General features: G+C 56.7%; 3 protein-coding genes across 4 annotated transcripts; 1 reads left to right on the plus strand and 2 right to left on the minus strand.

Annotated features, from left to right (window-relative positions):
- Positions 1 to 4,652: 4,652 nt before the first annotated feature.
- Positions 4,653 to 5,478, minus strand: PTH2 (parathyroid hormone 2). Its single transcript, XM_069458579.1, has 2 exons — positions 5,354 to 5,478; positions 4,653 to 4,827 (listed from the first exon to the last, which is right to left on the minus strand). The coding sequence occupies exons 1-2, from the start codon at positions 5,476 to 5,478 to the stop codon at positions 4,653 to 4,655; spliced, it is 300 nt and encodes a 99-aa protein (XP_069314680.1).
- A 2,514-nt stretch (positions 5,479 to 7,992) lies between these two features.
- On the plus strand, positions 7,993 to 10,219 carry GFY (golgi associated olfactory signaling regulator). Its single transcript, XM_069457294.1, has 3 exons — positions 7,993 to 9,175; positions 9,285 to 9,458; positions 10,020 to 10,219. Exons 1-3 carry the CDS (start codon positions 7,993 to 7,995, stop codon positions 10,217 to 10,219), a joined length of 1,557 nt encoding a protein of 518 aa, XP_069313395.1.
- Positions 10,220 to 10,598: 379 nt separating this feature from the next.
- SLC17A7 (solute carrier family 17 member 7) lies at positions 10,599 to 21,943 on the minus strand. Of its 2 annotated transcripts, none has more exons than XM_069457747.1 (12): positions 20,980 to 21,163; positions 16,676 to 16,928; positions 15,318 to 15,436; positions 14,951 to 15,065; positions 14,785 to 14,872; positions 14,538 to 14,624; positions 14,305 to 14,447; positions 13,556 to 13,705; positions 13,270 to 13,402; positions 12,531 to 12,641; positions 12,203 to 12,330; positions 10,599 to 11,996 (listed from the first exon to the last, which is right to left on the minus strand). In XM_069457747.1, exons 1-12 carry the CDS (start codon positions 21,039 to 21,041, stop codon positions 11,703 to 11,705), a joined length of 1,683 nt encoding a protein of 560 aa, XP_069313848.1. In that variant the 5' UTR covers positions 21,042 to 21,163; the 3' UTR covers positions 10,599 to 11,702. The 2 variants fall into 2 exon arrangements, with proteins under 2 accessions (XP_069313848.1, XP_069313850.1); XM_069457749.1 differs by lacking the exon at positions 20,980 to 21,163 and adding an exon at positions 21,927 to 21,943 and having other exon boundaries at positions 11,703 to 11,996.
- Between the last annotated feature and the right edge of the window lie 2,130 nt (positions 21,944 to 24,073).

Consider the following 24,073-nt stretch of genomic DNA (forward strand, 5'->3'; position numbering starts at 1 on the left):
CTTGCCATGGCAACTCATTCACATTTTTTTTAAGAGGCAGGGTCTCTGTCACCCAGGCTGCAGTGCAGGGGTGCAATCATAGCTCACTGTAACCTCAAACTCCTGGATTGAAGCCATCCTCCTGCCTCAGCCTCTTGAATAGCTGGGACTACAGGTGCATGCCGCCATGCCCAGCTAATTTTTTTATTTTTTGTAGAGACAAGGTCTCACTATGTTCCCCAGGCTGTTCTTGAACTCCTGGGCTCAAGCAAAGCAATCTTCCCACCTCAGCCTCCCAAAGTGCTGGGATTACAGGTGTGAGCCACCTCACCAGGCCTCATTCAAATTATTGAAAAACACTGCAGGGCACAGACCCAACAAAACACTTTTGTGGGCCACCTACAAACCACAAGTTTGCAGCCTCTGAGCTTCCTGCCTCAGCACTTATTGCCAAGGCTGCTTTGAAGATGCTCCTGGATACCTCTACCTCATCTCCCTGATCTCTCCCTCCTTCCTATTTTGTCTGCACCTCTGCCCTGCCCCCACCACAGGCCCTGACTGGGTCCTGCCACCGCCCCATGGATGGCAGCCCGGGTTGGCCCAGTTCTAATTGAATCCTAGCTCAATCAATCCCTCAAAACACATACAAGACCAAAACCCTTCATTCTTACTAACATTGACCATCTTCCGTGGCTTAGCTTTGATGCATTATTATGCTATAAGCCTCTTTCTAACTGGAGTAAGGCTGAGGAGACGAGGGGAATAGATGGAGACCGGAAACCCCATCCTACTCCCAGAAAATATATTTTTGGGCACCTACTGTGTGTCTGGCATGTGGCCCTTGGAACTGGAGTTGTACAGGAAATATCCTAAGCTTTGCTGCGTCTTCATGTTGCTAGGAAGATCCAGTACTCCAGCGCTCTGGTGCTCCATGTAAATAACAAGAGCTGACACCCAGGAGGGCTTGCCCCGGAGTAGGAGGGCACTGTGCCAGGCACTTCGATGTTTGTTTAATCTTCACCTCAACCCTAAGAGGTCGGTACTATTATCACTTTATAGGAGAAGAAACTGAAGCACAGAGAAGTTAAATAACTTGACCCAGATGTCACAGCTAAAAATTTCGAGGGCTGGGACCCAAATTCAGGCAGTCTGAATTGAGTCCAGCAACTAAATTCACATGGTGGCCATTGCTGTCTGTAGCAGCCTAGCAGTTGAACATCCTTCCTTGCCTGGGAAAGGAAGCAGGGTCTCACCTTCAACTGGGAGAGTCAAAGGAAGTGGTGTTCTCTCCCCCAGCTCCAGGAGGATGGGTTGCTGTGGTTGGCCCATGCTTATCTCTGTGGCCAAGGAGAAGGATCATGAAATTGGCAGCCCCACCACTACCTCAAAGAAAATGAGCAGTCTTTGAAAGCAGCAGAAACTCTTGACAGAAAAGGGGGGACAGGAATGTGGACCAGGCACACACACCAGAAAGGTCCACTAGAGTGCAAACGGCAAACAGGATATGCATTTAGTCATTTATCAAATACTTACTGATATCTGCTTGGCACAGCTAGACCTTAGAAGATGAAGCTGTAGAGGAAGACAGGACTTCCATTGCCAGGCTGAGGAGCTTTGATTTTCTCCCAAGGATGATAGGAGCTTTGGGAGATTTTATTGCTTGTTTGTCTTTTGGTTGTTTATATTTTAATTGAGGTGAAACTTACACACAGATAAGTGGACAGACCATAAGTATCAGCTGGGCGAATTTTTATGCATGTATATACCCATGAAACCACAAGCCAGATCAGATATAGAACAGTTTCAGCTCCCCAGATGCTTGGGAGATGTTTTTTTGTTTGTTTGTTTGGTTTTGGTTTTGGTTTTGGTTTGTTTGTTTTTCTTTTCAAACGAAGACACTCAGATTCCACTTGGGAGTTTTGATCAAGGGAGGGACAGAGTCAGACCTGTTTGAAAACAGACAGCAATAGATGTAGCTATAGGCCCTGTAGGAGACAAGAAAAGACACCTGACACGCCCTGGAGGTCAGGGAACTCTTCCCAGATCAGTGACATCTGTGTTCAGTCTTGAAAGATGAGTAAGGTTTGGGTTACAGTGCGCAGGGGCCAGCAGAGGGTGTCACAGGCAGAGGAAACAGTATGTATGAAGACCAGGTGGTGGGAAAGACCATTGTGTGTGGACAGCCATGAACAGCATCCTGTTGCTGGGATTAAAAAAAAAAAAAGATTTGCAGCCAGAGAAGGACTTAAGGCTGCAGCATGGTGGGAAATAAGGTAGGCAGGCAAGAGCCTGAAGGATTTTGAACATCAGCTTGAACTTTTCTCCCAAGTGCTCTTGAAAGGGCTGTGAACAGGGGAAGGCAGAACCAACTCTGGGCAGGAAAAAGACCTTCTGGGACCTGTATAGGAATGAATGAAGTGGGTGAGACTGGAAGCCTGGAGGTAGGGAGGAGTCTGGGGCTGTGGTCCAGGTGAGAGAGGCAGCAGCCTGAGGTGAACGTGCAGATGGAGAGGAGGGAAGGGCAGAGAGAGGCAGGGCAGGAGGGACAAGGCTGGAGACTGACCGCCTGAGGAGGGTGAAGAGGGAAGGAGGCAAAGACAGTGCCGGGGACCTTGTCCAGTGACTAGTAGACAGTGGACCATTCCCAAGATAGGGAACCCGTGACAAGGAGTGGGTTTGGGGGAAAGATCCTCAGCTCATTTGGTGGCTGGACCTCTGAGTCCCAAACCCTGAGCTCCCACTCTGGAGAAGGGAGTCTGGGTGTTGTCAACTGTGGTCAGTGATGAAAGCTGTGGGGATTGCTGAATTTTCCTGGGAGTAGAGTGAAGAGGGAGGGAGTTCCCCGCACTATTTGGGGAAAAGCCTTAAATACTAGGAAAGGGATCTCGGAGAAAGTAGAGTATGGGAAGAGCCCAGGTAAGTAGCCAGCTACCAGACCCTCCAGAAAATAGAGGAGGAGCTCCTCATAAGGTTGTGAGATTAAAAGAGCCAGTACAAATACAGCACTCAGAAGAGTGCCTGGCATATAGCAGCTGCTCATTAGGATTTTAATTCCACTTCTCCATGAGAGGAGTGGAAAGACTGAAATTGCACAGATGTGGATTCTAGCTATCCTTCTGTCCCTTACTAGCTCCAACAACTTGGGAAAATTGCTCCTGACTTTCAGAGTCTTATTTCTTTATTTGTAAAACTAGGGCAACCTCGGATGGTTTTGAGGAATGCAGTTATTCCTACATTATTCACTATTACTGAATGACATTTAGGAAATAGTCCCGCGCCCGCAGCCTAAGGGCCAATTAGGACTCGGTCCGCCTCCAGAAAATGCAAATTCCGGAAGACCTTGCCTACCATACGCGCCAGCCCCGCCCCGCTTCCCGCGCGCGGATGCGCCTAGCTCCTTCCCATTCCTTAGACCAATCAGAGCGCGGTCCGCAAGAGCTGTGCCCTGGAGACGCAGATCCGAGCCCTCCGCGTCCCGCTGAGAATGAGTTGCCGTGGTTACCGTGGAGGGGCGGAGCTGAAGGGGGGCCAGGCCTCCAGGTAGAGAGGCAGATTTTGATTGGCTGTTTCCTCTCTTCACCTGCGGCCCAGGTGTGTCCCTGCCCCCTCAGAGTCCCTCCTGGAGCCTGACGCCTGATCCCCTCTCTCTTCCCCTCCCGCCCCAGCCTAGCGCCCCGATGGTCTCCCGGGAAGGGCGCAGTCAGAAAACCCTTAGGAAACTGCTAGAGGCTGCTGCGAGAGGAGGAAACCCTTTTCTAATAAAAGCGTTTTGCTACGTGCCAGGCTCTGTGCAAAAGTCTTCTAGTGAAGTAACTGGTTTGATCCTCATAACAGATAGGGGAAATGAGGCACAGAGAGGTTGAGAAGCCTTTCTCAATATCACACAGCTAGATTTGGGGGACCCTGGCTTGGATGCCAGGTGCGTTTCCCACTGGAGCCTTTCCACTGTGCCCGAGGAGAAGTCTGGAAGTGACCAGGGGTTAGAAATAGCGAGATTCAGACGACATGAGAGCTGGCAAGAGAGAGATGGAGACCCAGAGGAAGAAAGAAAAGGAAAATACGAAGGAGTCAGGCAGAGAAAAAGGGAAAAAAGAAAGTGATTAAAAGGGAAGGAAAAATTTCAGAGGCAGAAAGGAAGAAAGATAGTAGAGAGAGGAGGCAGAGATCTCCAGAAGGCCAGGAAGCCAAGCGATCAGTACAAGGACCCAGAGAAAGGTAGGTAGGCGCTTACAGGGGAAAGAGACCCAGAGAAGAGGACAGAGACCCACGAGGGGGATGGGGGTAGCGACCTCCAGGGTTACAGAGAACCAGAGAGAAGGGGACAGAGATGGGGGTGGAGAGGGACAGAGGCCTAGGGCGAGAGGAGACAGAGCTGGGGAGGAGGGGTACGGAAGCGGAGATCTGGAGAGAGGAATGAAGCCAGCTTCTTGGAAAGAGTGAGCGACAGACAGACAGACAGTCAGAGACGGAGACAATATGAATTGAGGGAAAGATTTTTTTTTTTACATATATAAGGAAAGAAGCGGAGACTGAGAGGCGAGACGCCAGAGCGGCCGACACAGGTCCGTCTCCTTTTCCGCCCTGCCCCCCATACACACACAGGTCGCACAGGAAGGAGGCGCAGTCAGGAGCTCACGACAGGGTCTTTATTATGGTGGGGACGGGTGGGGCGCTCAGGGCGCGTCCAGCACCAGCAGCTTGTGCATGTACGAGTTCAGCCAGTGGCGGCGCTCGAGGGCTGCCAATAGCCGCGCGCGTTCCCTGAAGGCCGCGTCGTCCGCCAGCGCCAGGCTCCGCCGCGACAGAGGAGTGGCCGGATCCGCCCAGGCCCGGCCGGAGGTGCGCAGGCTGCGGGGAGACCACGAGACCCGCTCATCGCGAGTCCACGCCCCCGCCCGCCACCGCCTGTCCTCCCTGCGGTCTAACTCGAAGCCCTGTTACTGCCCCATCCGTGAAGCGGCTCAGTCTCTCTCCCTCTGTCTCTTTCGCTCTGTCTCTCTAGTCAGGTCCAAAGCTCCCCGAGTGCAGAGATAGAACCTAATGCACCCGTCGGTCCCCCGCGCTCAGCACACAGCCTGGCACACACCAAGGACTCATACGTCGCTCAAAGAATGAGTCTGTTTCTGCACCGACTCCTTTCAAGTCTCTCCACATCTTTCCTAGAATCTTCCTTTTTATATCGCTTCCTCTTGCTAAGTCTCTGTCCACCACCACCAAGAACAGCCCCCCTTTTTGTTCCCCCTCTCCCCGGTCTCTGTCGCCCTCTCTTTGGATCTGTCCCCCTTTCTGGGTCTCTGTTCCCCTTTCTCTTTGGTTCTCTTCCCACCTCACAGAGTCCGGACCCCTCCCTGGGAGTCCTGGGCCTGGCACCTACCTGAGGACCCCAGTGGGGGGCAGGGCGACTCCTGAGGCAGTGCGGGTGCCCCAGGGGACAAGCAGCAGCAGCAGCAGCAGCAGCAGCCGCACCCGGGGGCTCCGGGACACCCGGCGGGTCTCCATCACCTGTGGAGAGAGAGGAAAGGGATCAGTGGGGCCTGAATCCGTGTCCAGAACTGGGGACCCCACCAGCCACCCACCCCCAGCGGCCTCCCGCAAGGCCCCCTACCACGCAGTGGGCACGGGCAGCGATGCTGGCAGCCCCCTTATATGGCCTTCACAGCCCCCGCTGCAGGCATGACGCAGGCCGGGGGCCGGGGGCGCAGGGTCAGCCCCCACCCCAGGCTCATTAGGAGCCGCTGGCGGTAATGAGGAGCCGGGGGTGGGGGCCCTGCCGCCGCATTGGCCACCACCAACTAATTGGGACCAGAAGCTGGGACCTGAGAAAAGGGAGGGGGAGAGACAGACAGACAGAGAGGTGGACACAGGGGGTGTGTCAGAGGGATAAAAATAGAGACTGGCGGGGGGACCATTAGAGCAGAAGACAGGGACACAGAGAGGGAGAAAGAGAGACGGGAAGAGCAACAGAGAGGAGGGGCTGTGAGGAGAAACAGAGACACAAAGAGAAGAAATAACAGCGAGAGGGAAGGACAGAGACGGAGAGTGGCCTGGGAGGAGAGAGAGAGTAAGAGAGGGAGCAACAGAGGAAGGAAGGAAGGAACAGAAAGGAGGAAAAGAGAGAGAAAGAGACTAACCGAGCCACATCAAGATGGAAGGAGGAGGGAAAGACAGCGGAGATGGAAGGACAGCTGACCTCGCCAGAGATTCCCAGCGATAGATCCAGCAGGGAGAGAACCAGAGGCACAGAGTGGAAGCTAGGGAGGGGGGAAGGTGCGACGACAGGTGAAGTGACTGACAAAATCAGGAAAGCCTCAGAGAGTAGGGAAGAGGAGACAGACAGACAGGGGCCCTGAGCCACCCTGTGGATGTGTCTAAGCCCTTCCCTGGGAGGAGTTTGGGGGTGTCATGAAGAGAAAGCCCAATCCCCCCCAACACTGGCTCTTAAGACAGGGCCCTCCATACACAGTAGGGAGGTGGACAAAGGTGGGACGACCTAAAGGGCAGCAGCAACTTGGGACAAGGGAACATGGGCTCCCAGTTTCCCAGAGAGGAGGAGGTGCCGGAGCTTGGGCTCCTAGGTTTGAGAGTGGGTGGGACAGGGACCCAGACTCCCGGTTCTAGGGGAGGAGAGGCCTGGGGACCTGCATTCCTGGATCTGAGGGAGGATGGAGCTGGAGGCCTGGACTCCTGGGTCTGAGGGGAGGGACATGGGGAACCCAACTCCAGGGCTTTGAAGTAGGAAGCTGTGCCAGGGAACTAGACTCTTGAGTTTTGGGGTAGGAGGGAACAGAGGGCCAGGAGCCCTGGTTTCAAAGAGAAGATAGTTCGGGCCACAGCCCTCCACCAGATCATCCAGTCCCTAACTGCCTTCCTCAGCCCGGAGACAGTGCCCTTTACCTCTGTCCCTTTAAGAGCCTAAATCTGTTGCTAGGCTCCCAGGATCCCCTAGGAGGGGGTCAGGTGCGTCACCCCTGTGCCCTTGAGACCCTACCTCCCAATGCCCCTCCCAGAGCCATTCTGCAGCATTCGAAGGTCTCTGCATCCAGCTCTGCTCACCTGCTGTTATCTTGGACACCACTGAGCAGGTAAGAGACCCCAAGTGAGCCTGTTCCATCCAGGTGTGAGCCACCTCCACCTCCAGCTCACCGGAGACCCAAGTGTCTCTGTCCAGACTAGCCCCCAAGATGCTGGAGTCCTCACTCCATCCTCAATAAACAGAGAGGTCTGAGAGTCCTGCCCAAAGCTCTCTCCTCCACCCTGCTCCATGCTGAGGCCCTATTTCTGGAGGACTCAGGACTCAGGGCTCCCAATCCCCTTCTAAGTCAGGACCAAAGAGCTCAAAACCCCCATTTCTTTCTCCCCTGTAATCCAGCCCTCAACGCCTTGCTCCCTCAAAATTCTAGGCATCTGAACTTTCAGGCTTCTCCTCTGGAAAGAACCAGGAATCCAGACTCTCAGCCCCCTCACCCTGTGAGACCCAATAATCTGAACCCCCAGCAACTTTCTTGCCCAGGGCCCAAGACTCTCCCTCTTCCCTCGGATCCAGGAGTTCAGCCCCCAACCCTTCCTTCTGAACCTCCTCTACTGTAAACAACTGTTGAGTCAAGGTGTCCCAGGGGGCTTAGGAGAGGAAGACGATCTCATGTCCCCTCAGAGATCTGACACCTTCCAAAGTCAAAGTCCAGGGTGTCTGGGGGCCTGGGGAGGTGTCATTCCTTCCCAATTTTTCTAGGACCCCTGGGTGTAACAGATAAGGAATTAACTGACTCCCAAGAAGCCCCGCAGTCTCCCTCAGCTACCGCAGCCATCACCCCACAGCCTCCCGGGAGTTGCAACTGGGTTTTCAGCCCTTCCCTGGCGCCAAGCTGGGTCGCGATGTGATCCACCTGCCAGTGGTGGGCGTGGCCTCAGGTGGAGTGGGCGCGGCCTCCTGGTGGGCGGGGCTCTCCAGGGAGCCTTCAGACTTAACCCCTTCCTTCCCGCTCCCCCCGGCAGCTATAGTCATCTCCCAGAGCTATGAAATCCTGCAGCCTGATCCTCTTCCTCCTCGTCTTCCTCCTCGCCGGGCTGGGTTCCAAGGCCGCCCCCTCGGCCTCTTCGCCTTCAGGCTCCGATTTTCCAGGGATGGGCCACCCCTCCGAGACCTCCTCTCCTGCTTTTGAAAATTCCACTAGAGATCGGCCTAACCCAGAATTCCCTGGGACTGTTTATCCTGAGCCCTCCAAGACACCTCACCTAGTTTCCCCCGAGGCTTCCTCCCCTCTTGACTTCACTGGGACCCCCAACCCTGACTTCCCAGAATCCTCACACCCAGAGTCTCCTGAGACCCCCAAGGCTGACCCACTCTCAACCTCAATATCAGAATCCTTGGACACCCCCAAAATTAACCCCTCCCAAATGACACACCCAGAGCCTTCTGAGACCCCCAAACCTGGCCCAACTGAAATTTCACACCCAGGATCCCCTGAGACCCCCAAAGCTAACCCCTCCAAAACTTCACACCCAGAATTTCCTAAGGCCCCAAACACTTACCCTATGCAAACCACACACCAAGAACCCCCAAAGATTCCCAATGTTAACGCCACTGAAATCTCACAGGCAGGAATCCCTGAGACCCTAAATCCTGACCCCACCAAGACCTTTGATCCCAAATCTCCAGAAACCCATAACCCTGACACCACTGAGCCTCCAAACTCTGAATTTCCCCACACTCTCTATCCTGACCCTACTGAAACCCCCCACCCAGAATCACGTGTGACCCACAACCCGAGCCCCAATGAAATTTCCCAAACCAAATTCTCCACAATCCACTACCAAGATGCAACGGATGTCCCCATGACCTCTGACCCTGAAATCTCTACTAGTCTTTATCCAGAAACACCTGCACCCTTCATGGATGAAGCTACCTCCCTAAATGAGCTGCTCCTGAATCCCAAACCAGAAACCCTTGCAGTCATCCAGCCCTACTCCCCTAAATTTTCCACCTCAGATTCTCCAGGGACCATTGAGCTGAAGGCCCCCCAGAACTCTGACCCTAAGGGGCCCGACGCCCCTCCTCCCTCAGCCCGGATTGCAGGCCCCCCTGCTCTTCCAGGGCCCCCCAATCAGCTGGCCCCTGCCACTCAGCGGGCCCCCCAGCGGCGCAGCCGAGGTGAGAGGGTCAACACTATCATCGTGGTGGAACGAGTGAAGGAAACCGGTGAGGGGCGGGGAGCTGGACTCCTGGGCCTGAGGGAGGCGGGCTGGCGGCTGGGCTCATGGGCCGGAGGGAGGAGAGGGCTGGGAGCTCAGACCGTCTCCTCCCTCAGGCGTGACTCTGGTGGGGCGCCCCCGCGGCGCGGCAGGCGGGGCCCTGTGCCTGTTCTTCGCGGGGACTGGGCTGCTGCTCGGCATCTTCCTGCTGCTGTGGTGTCTCTACCGCCGGGCAGCCCGACACCGGCCCTTCGCACACCACCGGCTCCCGGACCACGGAGACGATCCGGGTGAGCACCCTGCCCCTTGAGTGCCTGCACTTTTCCTTAACCCGGTCCCCCCAGGCACTATAGGGCGCCCTAACTTTTCAAAAAACACAGATCCGTTGGTCCAAGTGCAGTGGTGTTTACAACTAATTGATCACAACCAGTTACAGATTCCTTTGTTCCTTCTCCACTCCCACTGCTCCACTTGACCAGCAAAAAAAAAAAAAAACAAAACACAGATCCTCTATCCAAGATCAGTTAAAGCCCTGACCCCTTCATGGTCACGTCATGCCCCCTAATGGTCTGGGATCACACACACACACCCCCACCAACCACCAGTCAATATAAGCCCCGCCCCTCCCCGCCCTCCGCCCTTCAGGCCCCGCCCCTCGGCCGCAGGCCCCGCCCCTGGTGAGGGACGCCACGCCTCCTCGTTTATTCAGTGGCCCTCACCCTTTCTTTGAAAACACAGATCAAATGTGCTGTGGGGGTCCTCTCTTCCACCTCCTCATTGGCCAGAGGCACAACAGAGGGGGGCAGGCCTTCCGTTGGCCTGGGGATGACCCCGACCCTTTGCTCCCACAGTTATGCATTTGGACACCCCCAAGGACCCCTACGACCTCTACTTTTATGCGCCGGATGCCTGGGTCCCTTCGCACATCACCACCAAGCAGCCGCCGCCCACACCCCCGCTGCCACCCAAGCTGCCCCCACCGCCCTGCGGGGGCCGCTCCCAGCGCCTGGAGGCACTGTCCCCCGCTACACTCCCCAACAATTTTGTGTGAGCCCTGTCTGAGTCCCGCCAGACCTGCGAATCCCCAGACGGAGGGAGGACCCAGGGGTCCTGTCCTCCTGACATGCTTTGCTACATAGTGGTCCTCTGGGATAGGGAGTCCAACACACAGCGATGCTTTCGCTGTGGTCGGAGAGCACAGCTTGAGGTCGAATAAATCACGTGTTCCCATGACTAGATATCTCTCTTGCCTGAGTCCTGGGGCAGGAAGGGGCTGGAGTCTAACCCGCTGAGACTGAGGGAGAAGGGGGTTGGGGATGGTTCTTTTGGGTCTGACAGGAAGGGGTTGGGAGCTGGGACTCCGGGGTCTGAGGGAGGAGGGGGCTGGGGGCCAGGGCTCCTGTGTCCCCCATAGCCAATGACAACTGAATCTGTACACCAAAGCATTTTATTGGGAGTGGGGCAGGGCAGGATTTACAGTCACACAGACACAAAGACACAACCCTGCCCCGGGAAAAACACCCCTCTCCCCAGCCCCATTCCCTTTCCTGGGACTCTATGACTTCTCCTATGTATGTTCCCCAAATTCTAAGCTGAAAATGGGGGTCTGTGAGGGGAAGGATCCCAGATCTTGAGTCATTTAGCCCCTGAGGGACACACAAATGGCCACTGAGAAACTGAGGGTAGTTTGAAACCACCCAGGAGAATAAAGTGCAAGGAACTGGGGGAAGAGGGGCATCTTGAAACCACCATGGGGAAGTTCAGTGGTGATGGCTTCAAACCATTGAGTTAATGGACTTGAGCAGCCACTATTTAGACCTGAAAACCATGTCAGAAAAAGTGCATGGGGGTGGAGAGAGGCATATTGTTCAAACTGCCATTTTGGTTTTTTCCCTAGACATGCTACGCTAGGGAGAAGGTCCTGGGAATTCGGTGCTTCCGCAGAATCTGCTGGTAGGGGGAGGAGGAAGATGATGGGATGGGGGAGACATGAAACCGCCATTTTCCCTCAGAAACGCTGGTGAGAATCAACCCCTGGAATGGCGGGGATGGGTGATTGGTTGAACCAACTTGGGAAATGCAGAATAGAGTTGGGAGAGATTTGAAACTTCTAGAGGAGGACCTTGAACTTCTCTGAAAGGAGAGGAAGCTAAGTAATCTCAGGGGTTAGCCTGAGAGCCCCTGGGGGTAAAGGAAAGGGGGACGATGCCTGAAACCACAAGAGAGAGTAAGAGGTTGCACTGTCCATTAAAAGAAAGCCCTGAAAGGAGAGATCTGAAACCACTGAGGCAAAACAAGTGGAGAAGGGAACCTTTAGGGGAATTTGGGTATCCTTGAAACTGCCGTCTGCAGCTCCACTACCCCTGAGAGGCAGTCGGGAAGGAAAGAGGATGTAACAGCACTGGGAACAAGGGAGAGTGCTTCTTAGGCCTGACACAGGACAGAGAGGAGTGGGGCTCCTTGACACTGTCACTCAGGCCGGAGACGTGTGGAGCAGAGGTCCTGGAAACTGCCATCCAGTGGGAGGCACATGGTCAGTAGTCCCGGACAGGGGGTGGGGGTCTTGGGGGCTGAACTGTACTGTGTGTGGCCCCATAGGAGGGAGGGGGAGCAGGGGGTGCCCCCGGCGGCTCAGCCTCATCCTCCATTTCACTTTCGTCACTGCCAGCCAGCTGGTCGTGGCTGACAAAGCCACACTTCTCTTCGCTCATCTCCTCAGGCTCCGCCCACGGCTGCTTCTCTCCAGAAGCAAAGACCCCGTAGAAGATGACACCCCCATAGTGCACCAGCGAGGCAATTAGGAACACGTACTGCCACTCCTCCCGAGTCTGCAGGGACAACAGGGATGAGGTCAAATGGAGGAAGGAGAAATGAGTGGAGAGGATATGGCAGGGGGAGGGAGGCAGAGACCCAGAGAGGGTCCAAAAGAGATCAGAGATGACAGAGGTGGGGCCTCGGTGAGGGTGACACAGCCTGGTCAGGAAGGTACCATGCATACATTTGGAGGGCGAGTGAGTCACGGCCGTGCACCAACCTTGTGCTTAGTCATGGCGCCCACGATGATGGGGCACACCATGCCCGACAACGTGCCCACACCATTGGAGATGCCCATGAGGATGCTGGCATAGCGAGGGGCAATGTCCAGGTGGTTCACGTTGAACCCTGGCGGAGAGACAAGTCAGAAAGCAACACACCCACATCTCACTCCAGTGATTCCCCCTGGAATGTTCCGGACGCCCCCAATCCCACTCAGTTTAGTCCACCTTTTGTGAGACTGGGAGGCCCCATTCCTGAACCAGGAAGTTCCTGGTTCCCTACAGAGCTGACCAGAGTCCCCCAAGCTACAGATCCACGGTTCTCACCAGAGATGGCGAAGCCGCTGAAGCCCACAGCTAGGACCAGGAAGGAAATGGCCACGCCCTTGGAGTGCGAGTATCCGACCACCAGCAGCAGAGTGGCTTCCATGCCAAAGCCTAGGAGAGGGACGCGTCTCCTATGTGTAGGCCAGAGCTGGGCACAAGTTGCCACATACTGCCTTTCTGGACCTGCTCCAGCCCCGATCCGCCTCTGTGTGCCCCGGTCTGGCCACCTCCACGCCAGGCGCCAGGCCCACATCCCACCCGAATGGCTTCTCCCAGGCCCAGCCCCTGACCGCGCCCACTGGCTTCACCGAGACTAAAAGGACGCTCCGTGGTCGCATTCTCTGAGTAGGCCATGCCCCGAATACACAGGATCCTTGCGCACCTTCTCACCTTCCCTCACTGTCCCCACGCTATCGCGACCTTGTCTCTCCAGTCCCCCCCACTCATAGGCCCTCTTCATCACCTAGCTCAACTCCTACTACACCCAGCCTTGGTCAGGCCCAGCCCTTCCAGGCCCAACTTGGTCTCGCCTCTGCTCCACCTGGGTTGTCACACCCGTTCCACGGGGTGGCCCCTTAGACCGCAGCGTGAGTATCTCTTCCATCCAGGTCCGCCCTCATCCCAGCTGGGCCCTACTAGCCATGCCCCTTGAGCTCACCTATGACCAGGCACACCCCAGCTCCGCACAGCCCAGGCAGTCCCAGATCAGGTCCCTGGGGTTAAGCCCCGCCCCACTCACCACCGCAGTTCATCAGCTTGCGCACGTTGGTGGTGGACATGATGCGGCGGCTCCGCAGGAAGTCGGCAATCTGGCCGCCGATGGGCACTATGATGGTCATGACCAGGTGGGGCAGCGCTGATACCAGGCCCACCTACAGGAGCAGACGAAAGGTAAGGGGTGTTGCTCGGGGCTGTTGGCTCAGCGCCTCTGTCAGGTGGGTGCACCACCGGCTCCTTCCTGACTCTGGTCCAGGCTCCGCTGCATCCCACCCCCTCCGGGCCTCCTGTCCTCTCCTGGGCCCTACCTTGCTGATCTCGAAGCCGAACACTTCTTCAAAGTAGGCAGGCTGGGAGATAAGGAGCAGGTAGAACGTCCAACTGCGACAGAAGTTGGCCACAATGATGGCATAGACTGGCATGGACGTGAAGAAGCGGCGCCAGGGTGTGCTAAACTTCTGTGGGGGGCGAGAGGAGGGACTGCTAAGACAGAGACCAAGGCTGGGGGCTTCTCTGTGTCACTTCAGGGACCTACTATAGTCCCGCAGAGACCAAGGGATTCCAATCTCATTGAAACCTCTTGGGACCCCAGCGCTCTGGCCAGACCATGTTCCCGTGGGGACCCAGGGATCCTAGCCTCACGGTGACACTTTAGGGATGGAGGAGTCCTAGCTCCACGATAGCCCCTCAGGTCTGCAGGTGTCCTGGCCCTCCAATCCCCTTAGGGACCCATAAATGTGGGCCTAGGAATCTCTTATTCAATTAGGCCCTACAAATCTAGCTGCATACCACCCCAAGGTCTAAGCAAAACCCCCACATTCTAATCCCGCCTCCGCTGGTTTTAACCACGCCCCATCTGTGGTTCCAATCCCACTCACCTGGAGACCTAACTCCGCCCTCCGCGCCTGCTAATCTCCGCCTTCCTGGGTTGTAACCTGACTCCTAGGTTCTAATCCCAGTCTCTGCATTCCAGTCCTGTCTCCTCTGGGAGTTACAGGAATCCGCCACTAACTTGGATGTCCCTCCCCGCCCCGCCCCCGCAGACTTGGGCCCGGACCGTGAGGGGGTTCATGAGTTTGGCGCTCTCGCCGATGGCGTCCTCGATGTACTTGCGCTCCTCCTCCGAGATGCTGGGGTGCAGCGCGGGGGACTCGTAGGAGACGATCAGCCAGAACATGTACCAGAAGATTCCGAAGCTGCCTAGGGGCGTCAGGAGGGAAATGGGAGCGGGGTGACAACCGGCCCCGCTCCACCCCAGCGCCACCCGGAGCCAGGTGTCGGGTCCCTCACCATAGACGTAGAAAACAGAGCTCCATCCCGAATACTGCACCAGGACCCCGGCGAGGGGCATCGCGACCACCGCCCCAGCATAGGAACCTAAGGGCGAGGATGCAGGATACAGAACAGGCCATTTTCGCTCAGATCCAGGAGTGCGGACTCCCAGTCCCCGTCTTTCTGGGGACAAAAGAGTACAAGCCACAGCCCCTCTTCTCTCAGACGCAGGAGTCTGGATCCCCACCCAGCCCCTTCCTCTCACCGCAAAAGGCTGTTGTCGCCAGGCGACTACGTTCTAAGGGTGGGGCCCATTTGCTCCAGATCCCGTGGCAGGCGGGGTATGTGACCCCCTAGGGAGAAGAAGACCAAAGTCAGCGGGATGAAGCGTGGTCAGAACAGGGGTGGGGTCACGTGTGGCGGGACTTTACCTCTACCAACCCCTGCAGGATTCTCACGAAGATGACACAGCCATAGTGGACGCGTGCAGCCGAGGGGATCAGCATGTTTAGAGTGGACGTGGCCACGATGGCAAAGCCGAAAACCCTGATGGGAACGGTCAGAGAAAAAGGTCCAGCTCTCCCGCTATGCCTGGGATTCTGCCCTTCCCGCCTACAGCAGACTAGGTGGGCCCTCTGTTCCCCAGAACCCAGGACCCCACCATCTCTGTGACTTCCACCCGACACAGTCACGAGCCCCGCCTTTCTCCAAGACCCGCCCCCAAATTCGAGACCACACCCTCTAACTCCACCCGCACAGCTATAGGTCCCGCCCACCTTGAGACCCCCACCACTGTACCTGTTGGCTGCGAATTTTTGGCAGATAAATCCTCCAGGAATCTGAGTGACAATGTAGCCCCAGAAAAAGGAGCCGTGTATGAGGCCGACAGTCTCTGGATCCCAGCTGAACTGGGCTCTCTGCGGGCCAAAAGGCACATCAAACCTGCCGCCCCGCCCCAGGGCTCTGCCCCTCCGCCAATCAGCACCCACGGCCTTAGCCCCTCAGCCAATCAGCAACAAGGAACCCCTCCCACTGCCAAAACACCTGCCAATCAGAGCTCTCGCCATCCCTCTGTCAATCACAGTCTGAACTATACACTTCCACGTTGCTAGGGCTGGTACCACCTTAACAACGGGTCTCGTTGCTGCCTAGAAGCCTCGCTTTGCTTGCTTCCTTGCTTCACTTGATGTCTAGAGGCCCATGTATCAGGATGGCTCTCTTTCTGAACTGTTTACGGAGTGAACTGGTTGGGGTCTAGGCAGGGACAAGAAGCAACCAAAGGGGCGAGCCAGATTGGAAGGGAGGGGCTTCAGGTAGGCCACAGCCCAAATCATGATTTTTATTCCTGACGCAGGGGCACTGGCATGTACAGAAATTAAAATAGGGGGCCGGGCGCGGTGGCTCGCGCCTGTAATCCTAGCACTTTGGGAGGCCCAGGCGGGAGGATCGCTTGAGGCCCGGAGTTAGAGATCAGCCTGGGCAATAGCGAGACTCCTTCTCTACGAAAAAAAGAAAAATTAGCTGGGGTGGTGGCGTACACCTGTAGTCCCAGCTACTTGGGAGACTGAGGCGGGAGGATCGCTTGAACCCAGGAGTTTGAGGTTACAGTGAGCTATGATGATGCCACTGCACTCTAGCCTGGGCAACAGAGCGAAACCCTGTCTCAAAAAGAGGGAAGTCTGAGATGGTGCAGGGCTTTAGGTAAAGGCTAGAGCAGACAGGGTGGGATGTAGGCAGTAGCAGGGCTTCAGAAAAACCAGGATCAAAATTAAGGGAGGAACCTGACAGGGGAATGGGATAAAATAGATATGACCCAGTGACATGAGTGTGAGGCACAGGCGTGAACAAAATTGCTAGTAGGTCCAAAATGGTGCAAGGGCAACACATAAGGGACTTAATGCTGGGGCGGAGTCTACGTTTTGTAATCGGAAACCTGAAATAGGGGCGGGGCTTCATTTAGATCAGGGCGGGGCTTGGGAAGAGAGAGCCCGGAGGCCAGTTCAGCGCTAAGGAGCGGCACCGATGGGCGGGGCTACTCAGGCTGCGCTTGGAAGGGGCGTGGCCTGGGCGTCTCGTAGGCGAGCGTGACGTCTTGAGGGAGGGCGTGGGCAGGGCTAACAGGACGCGGCTGCGCCAGGGCTCTGGCCTTGAGCTACCTGCACCACCACGTGGCCCCCGCGGTGGGTCGTGCTGTTGTTGACCATGGAGACGATGGCCACGCCCAAGTTGCAGCGGATGCCAAAACTGATGCAGAAGCCCAGACCGCTCATGATGGCGATAATGTAGCGGCGAGGGAGGCCAAAGCAGGTGCAGTCCACAACCGGAGGGTCCCGGGTCTGCGTCGTCACCGGGCGCCCGTCGGCACTCAGCTCCAATGTCTCCGCACCTTCCTGCCGCTTCTCCAGGAGGCTTCGGGGCAGCAAGAGTCAAAGACTCAGAAGTCCAGGCCCCCAGGCCCCTCCATGACACTTGAGTCCAGGGCAAAACCTGCTCTTCAAGACTCGGAATCCTAAGCCCCGCACCCCTCCTTCCCCAGGAGTCCCGGCCCCTGGCTCCCTTCATTCCCCAGGATCCAGAAATCCCCGACCCCCGTTTCTGTCTCCCTCAGACCAGGAATTCAGGCCCCCAGCCACCTCCTTCCTCAAACTCAGGTGCCAAGATCCTCAGTTCCCTTCCCCCCCAACCCGGTCATCTCTCTCAATCAGGAGTTTTAGACCTCAAATTACCCTTTGGGATCCAAGAGTCTGCCCTCAACCCCCACCCCAAGGCCCAAACACTCTCCATCCCCCTCTCCCAGATAGGAGTCTATTTGAGGAAGCAAAAGGTGCTAAGAAGATGCTTCAGGAAAGGTGTCAAGAGAACAGATGCTTCTCAGCCACGTCTGCTATATATACCGAACCCCCCCCCCCCACCCCGTCCTCGTGGCATGCCCTTCCCTGCTTCTAGGCCCCAGCTGTGGGGCGGACATCCAGCTGACTTCATCGCAGCCACCAGAAGCCCATTCCCAGGAATGTGGGGGTGGGGAGGCAGCATGGACCCTGGGAACCCAACCGCCCAGCCGGGGCATCCCTGGGGAACCTTGAGTTCAGGCTGTCCGCCTAGGAGATAGGGAGGAGGAGTGGCGGGTGGTGTCCTGGCAGGGGACAGATGGCCCTGGTAGGGGGATTGGCTCATTCCCCAGCATGGCTCTCGCCCCCGCCCGTTCTGGATCCAGAATTGAGTCTGTGATGATGGATAGGGTACATGGAGGCCCGCCTCAAACCAGAGATAGGCTGCGGGGAGAGAGCGGTGCCTTGAGACAGGTGGGGAAAGACCCAAAAGGAGGGTGGCAGAGATGGGGGACTTGCACAGAGGCCCAGAGAGGGAGGGTCAGAGACACAGAAAGACCCAGAAAGAGGGGGACAGAGACCCAGAGAGAGGGGACAGAGACCAGAGAGGGAGGGATAGAAACCCAGAGAAGGAGACAGACAGAGACCCAAAGAGAGGTGGGGTCCCAGAGAGAGGACATAGATGCAGAGAGAGGAAAACAGAGACCCAGAACCCGAGAGAAAGATAGAGAGACTGGGAGACGGAGGAGAAACAGGCTGGGGACGTGATTTGTGAGGTGCAGCCCCTCTCTGAGGCGGGTAGGCAGCCAGGGGATCGGGCTGGATCCCAGGAAGGGGCTAGAACAGATGGAGGCAAGGGAGACTGGGACGGGGGAGGAAAGAACAGCCAGACGGTCTGGGGGGAGGGAGGTGGAAGAGATGAGAGAACACAGCAACCCCTCCCTGTCCTAGAACTTAAGGAGGTGGGGAGAGGCGGTTAAGAAACAGGGGGAGGGGAGAAAAGAGGGCAGGTGGACAGAACCCAGGGGGAGGAGGAATGAGACCCTAAGGGAGGGGGGACAGAGAGCCAGAGAGAGGAGGAATTGAAGCCACTAGAATGACGAGGGCAGGGTGGTGGGACTCCCCCTCCATCAGAACATGTCAGCCAATGAGATTAGACTTTGACCCAGGTTGATACCAGATGATATTTGACGCTGAAACTCAAGATGTGATTGCAGCTCCTGAAATTTGATATTCATTGTTAATATTGCGAGATGTCAGATCTCTAACCAAAGCTTGCTAAACAGAGGGTCTCAGTATACCACATCTATAAAATGGGGGCAAGAGCAGAAATGTGAGATACTAAAGAGGGAGCTTCAAGGTGATAGTAATCATTGCAGAACAAGAGGGCCAGGGATGCAGAGATGAAGCTGGCCTCGATGATTTGCAGAGGACAAGAACAGGGAGGGGAGAGGTTGGATGGAAAGCCTGCTCCCCTCCTTGGACGCCCCAAACTCAGGCCTGGGGACTGACTTGCTGGTGAGGAAATCAAGAAGGTGTCTCAACCTCCCTATCTTTGGGTCTCTGTCTTTGCTTCCCTCAGGGTCTTTTTCCACTCCCCTGGATCTCTGTCCCCTCGTGTCCTTTTGGCTCTCTCTTATCTTCCCATTGTTTGACCAAGGAACCTGAGGCTCAGAAAACAGAAGTAGCATTCCAAGGTCACACACAAGGATGGTGACGGGATCCAATCCCTTCTTGGCCCTAAGCATCACCCTGCCCAAGACCTGGCCTTCAGAAAGGAGGCACTTTGTCTCCTCATCTCTCCTGCATTCCCCTTCTCCCGTGTCCTTGTCCCAAGTCGCCCTGGGTTCCTACTGTTTCCTGATCCAAGAGAGTTTCCACCCACTCTAGCATCACTCATCTCGAGGAAAATCTGCAGCCTCTGTCCCAGGCTTGGGAGAAAGACTGACCTGGGTTCAAATCATGTGTCTTGTACTCATTCATTGACCCTCCCCCAGCTCCAGAACTGAGGCTCAGTTTCTCCAGTTTTGAATAGGGTATTCCCTCCCTCTCCAACCATCAAAGCGAACCCCGGATTTTGGATGCGAATACTCTGCTCTCCATAAACTCCCTGCCGGTGGTAGTGGCCAGAGTGCTGAGCTCTGGGGGCTACTGGGGCCCAGAGGGCAGCTCAGAGAGGTGAGAGGCAGAGATGGACGGAGAGAAACCCAGACACAGATGAGAAGTGAGAAGCAGAGACTGAGGGAGGGGGGGCTGAGGAGCACGTCCTTCCAACTGCCACCCCCAGCCCCCTCCACCAGCACGTCTCTCTCTCACTCTCCTGACTTCACACTGATGTATTTTGAGAAACTCGTGAAAGGAGGCGAGAAAAAGGGTGGGGAGGGGCTGGAAAATTGGAAAAAGAAGGGGTGAGGTTAGCATAGCTCCCCCTCCACCACCAACCTCCGTCACTGCGCCATCCTCCTGCCCCCTCTTCTGTCCAGCCCTATTCGTGTCTCTCATGTTACTAGAGGGTGGGGTAATTTCGGAGCTAGGAGGTGATCTGCAGCAAGAAGGACTCATGTTAGACTTAGAAAAGGACCTGAAGGGCCTAGTGAAATGGACTGAGGGTCAACTAAAGATGTGGTGAAGGCTGTGGGCCAAGGGGACAGGGTCGGAGGGCATGGGGGCAGGTGCCCGGTGCAGAGGCCATCTCCTCCCCACTCTGTGGCCAGATATTTTTAGGCTTTCCCGCAGCTGAGTAATTTCTCTGACTTGGAGCCAGAGCTGGGGTTGGGGTTGGGGCTGAGAGACCGGTGGAGGGTGTCCAGACTACCCTGAGGGACACCTAGGCCACTGGGGTCGTCACCCTGGCTTGGAGGAAGTCCTCTCACCCCTAGCCTATATCCTTTGGGAAATCTGTCCTACCCCTAGAGCCTAAATGTTTAGGCTGCAACTCCTTTCTCCCCAGGGACCCAGGATAGCCTGACTTCTTCCTCCCAGCTTAACCCCCCTCAAGGACAACGACCGATGGGCCCCAATCCGCTTTAGCTGCAGATTAAACTCTCTGTGAGACAGAAACTGAAAAAGACATGGAGAGATGGAGAGACCTAGGGTGGCAGAATAAAAACCCACAGAGGGGAGAGAGATCTAAATAAGGCGGGGGGGGGGGGGGCCTGACCAGAGATCCAGGGAAGAGGAGAGACCCCGAGAGAGGGGGACAGAGACTTAGGATTGAAGGAGATCTAGTGAGAACAATGGCCAGAGAATCCGTGAGAGGGGGACAGAGACAGAGATCTAGGGAGGAGCAGAGATACAGAGACAAGGAGCGGAGAGACCCAGAAAGATAGGTGGACGGGGACCCAGAAGTGGGTGGGGGAGGGGTCACAGCCCCAGAGAGAGGGAGATATCCAGGCCCAGAGAAAAGAGTAGAGCCTCAGGTTGGGTGGGGTGCAGAAAAATGATCAAGATAATGGACAAGACCGGGCCAGGGAGATCGGCGCCGTCGGAGCTCAAGGGAGAAAACTGAACAGATGGGTGGACCCCCCATGCCGGAGTGTCGCCTGTCCATCTGTCCGTCTGCGCCCAGGTGGTAATGCGAGTCCTCCTCCGATCCTCACACTCTTCCCCTCCCAGGACCCCATCACGCTCACCGGTGCAGCTTCCCGAGGGCACGACCTGCTAGCTTCCGAAACTCCTCCTGGCGGAACTCCATGGTGGCGGCCCCTGCCGCGGGCCCCCCCGCCCGCGGGCCCGGGCGGCCGCGTCCGGGTTACCGGGGTCTGCCCCGGCCCGGCCGGCCCCGCAGCTCCGCTCGGGGGGAAGGAGGCTGCGAGTGCCGGCTGCCTGGGGGCTGTCACTGGACTCAGCGCCGGGGGCGGGGCGGGGCGGGGCACGGAGAGTCCACGCCCAGCCCCATTAGACCCCGCCCCTTGTACGCTAGCCCCTCCCCCTTTGCAGCCCTCTGTCCCCGCCCGTCCATCCTAAGACCACGCCTTTGGTTCTGAACTCACTTCGAGTTGCATCGCCCACAATTCTGTCCTTTCCCCTCGTTACTTCCCCCAGTTCCATCCCCTCAGGGTCTCCTACCCGGATTTTCTCTCCTGTCTTAAGTTCTCATTCCCGTCTGAGATTTGTCCCCCACACTTCGGTTCCCCCCAACTTCGTCCCTTACAGTTCCATTTTCCTCTGGGTTTCCTCCTGCGTTTCGTCCGCCCATACCTACCCGTCCCGATTTCTGTGCCCTCCAGCTCCACCGCCCCCTCCTACCTCTGACCCACCTGCCCCCGCAATTCCCTCCCCATCCCGCGTCGTCCTCAGTCCCAACGTTCTCATTCAGACAGTTCTTTCTTTTCTCATTCAGGGTGTTCTTTCCGCTCTATTCCAACCCCGACTTCGACCCGCCCGCCGTCCTCCTCTAGTTCCCCCCACACCCTTGCGATCCATCCACTTCCCAGTTTCCATCTTTCCCCTTTCGAATCCAAATCCCTCCATTCTATTTGCCCTCTGGGCACGTCCCTCCTGCCCGCTCCTTCTCTCCCTGAGTTGCATTCCCCATCTCTATCTCCTTCCCTCTGAGTTCCACCCCTGCAGTTATGGCCCCGCAGTTGCCAGTTGCGACCCCTGCAGTTCCCTCCCCACTCTGTGTTCTCTCCCCACTCTCCTGGGATCTGTCCGCGCTCGGAGTCCTCCACTAGCTCCCTGGGATCTATTCCGCTCTTCTAGGTCTGTCCTCACTCTCTGAGTTCTGTCCCCACCCCCTGGGATCTGTACCCACCCTCTGAATTCTGTCCCCTCCCCCGAGATCAGTCCCTGCCCTGAATTCTGCCCCATGCGCAGAGATCTGTCCCTGCTTTCCGAGTTCTCTCTCCATGCCCTGAGTTGTGTCGCCTCCGTCTAGAATCCTTCCCCGCTCTCTGAGTTCTGTCCCCACCCCTGGATTCCAGCCCCGCCTCTCTGGAATAAATCCCCGACGCTTCCTGGTCCCCAGCCAGCGGACAGGTACTGCCCCGCCCCTTTCTCCAGACCAGCCCTTCTCCCCGGCGCTGAGTCCACCTCCAGATCCAGGTCCCGGAGAGCTCTCCTTTACCCACAGCCTCCCCGTGTCGGGCCGCAAATGCATTTGATATTAAATTTTCATGAAGCGGCGCGCGAGGGCGTGGAAGGAGCAGACGGCGCGGCGGGCGGGCGCCAAGGACCGGGTGCCCGGGAAGCCACTGGCCGCTGCAGCCTCTCGCCTCCAGCCCTGGCTGGTTTGGTCTCTGGGTCGCACAATTTTGCCTATGTTTGAGAAAGCTCCGGGTCCTGGGAGAGGAGGAGGCTGCGGTCCTGGATTCTTTGGTCCGAGGGAGGAGGGTTGGGGGAACCCGTATTCCAGAGCCTAAAGGAGTAGCCGGCTGAGCCGTTGACACGCGCCACCGTGTGGCAGCAGAATCCTGGGCCTGGGAGCGGAGGCGGCGGCCGTGGCTCTGGGCCAGGTGCGAGGGTGGAGCAGATGGCGAAGAGGAGGCAGTGGGAAGAAGGCCCCGCCGCTGCCAAAACCTGGGCCTTTGCCGGAACCATCACCATGGAAACTGAGGAAGGAAGAAAGGACCCAGACCCGCACTTTTTCAGGACCTGGGAACTGGTTACTTGCCGCGGTTCACACGGAGAGTCCCCTCCAAACTACAAGTCCCAGCGGCCGCTGGACCTCACACTTTGCTTGAGAAGGGCTGCGTACCCCGAAGGCCCCTGGGAGATGTAGTTCTCTGAGACAACGGGCTGAGGCTACGTTGCGCCCTCTGGTGGACACGGCGCCCACGTTCGCTCATTCATTTCGCGGTCAGACAGACCCTACCCGCGTCATCCCTCTACCTTTCTGACCTCGTCACCATCCACTATCCCTCTCCCTCTCCCTCCCAATTCACTCCGTTCCACACTGGACTACTTGCTATTCTTTCAACATTTACCATTGAGTTTCCTCCATCTACTTATCTTCCTAGGACTCACTAAAGAAGGAGGTGTGGACCATCACTCATTAACTCAGGAAATATTTGAGTTGCTGCCATTCGCCAGGCGTCCTCCGCCTACAGGAGACAGAGCTATAATGGGAGTAACACTGGGTACTGGGGACCACCAGAGGGGGATCTAACTCAGCTATGGAAGATGAGAAAAAGTATGAAGTTTTCCAGGGAAAGTTTGATAAAAGGAATGGGGGTGGTGGTAGAGGTGGGAGGAGAGTGGGGCGAGTGCACCCAGCAGAGGAAACAGCACTGGTCCAGACATGTGGGGAAAGCCTGCTGGTCCGAGGCCCTACAAGGGATCGTGGTATGAAGCAGGTTTCCAGGACTGGGCAGCTTGTCACAGGGCGAGGAGTAGGAGAGGCTAGGGATCACATCACCAAAAGGCTCAGGAAGTACCCCCTCAGGAGGGCACACTGCACAAGAGCTGAAGACATTTAGAAATGTCCTGGAGATGAGGAACTAAGTAGAAGGAACAGGAGAAACTAAGAGATGTGAAAAAATGGGTGTGGTCAGGACAGTGTTTAGTATGACCCGACTCCAGTGAGAGGAAGAGGTCAAAGGGGCCATGAGGGGGCCAGAGCACACAGAGCCTTGAAAGCCAGGCTCAGGGGCTCGGGCCTTGTCCCAGGGGAGCCGGGGAGTCACGGGGGGCTGTGAACGGAGAAGAGGTCAGCTCTGGGGCCCTGGAGAGGACCAATGAGGGGAGAGACTGGAGGATCCAGGGGAAAAGGAGGCGGCCTGGGCC

Source organism: Eulemur rufifrons, chromosome 24 (genome assembly GCF_041146395.1).
Source record: "Eulemur rufifrons isolate Redbay chromosome 24, OSU_ERuf_1, whole genome shotgun sequence".
In the NCBI taxonomy this organism is placed as follows: domain Eukaryota; kingdom Metazoa; phylum Chordata; class Mammalia; order Primates; family Lemuridae; genus Eulemur; species Eulemur rufifrons.

Bases quoted from the DNA above. Each gene is read 5' to 3' on its own strand.
- PTH2 (XM_069458579.1), bottom strand. From the start codon at position 5,478: ATGGAGACCCGCCGGGTGTCCCGGAGCCCCCGGGTGCGGCTGCTGCTG. The intron at 4,828-5,353 runs GTAGGTGCCAGG...GTCTCCCCGCAG, and splicing joins CCCCCCACTGGGGTCCTCAG to CCTGCGCACCTCCGGCCGGG.
- GFY (XM_069457294.1), top strand. From the start codon at position 7,993: ATGAAATCCTGCAGCCTGATCCTCTTCCTCCTCGTCTTCCTCCTCGCC. The intron at 9,176-9,284 runs GTGAGGGGCGGG...CTCCTCCCTCAG, and splicing joins GGAACGAGTGAAGGAAACCG to GCGTGACTCTGGTGGGGCGC. The intron at 9,459-10,019 runs GTGAGCACCCTG...TTGCTCCCACAG, and splicing joins GGACCACGGAGACGATCCGG to TTATGCATTTGGACACCCCC.
- SLC17A7 (XM_069457747.1), bottom strand. From the start codon at position 21,041: ATGGAGTTCCGCCAGGAGGAGTTTCGGAAGCTAGCAGGTCGTGCCCTC. The intron at 13,403-13,555 runs GTAGGGCCCAGG...CTGCTCCTGTAG, and splicing joins TCGGCTTCGAGATCAGCAAG to GTGGGCCTGGTATCAGCGCT. The intron at 11,997-12,202 runs GTTGGTGCACGG...TTGTCCCTGCAG, and splicing joins GCGCCATGACTAAGCACAAG to ACTCGGGAGGAGTGGCAGTA.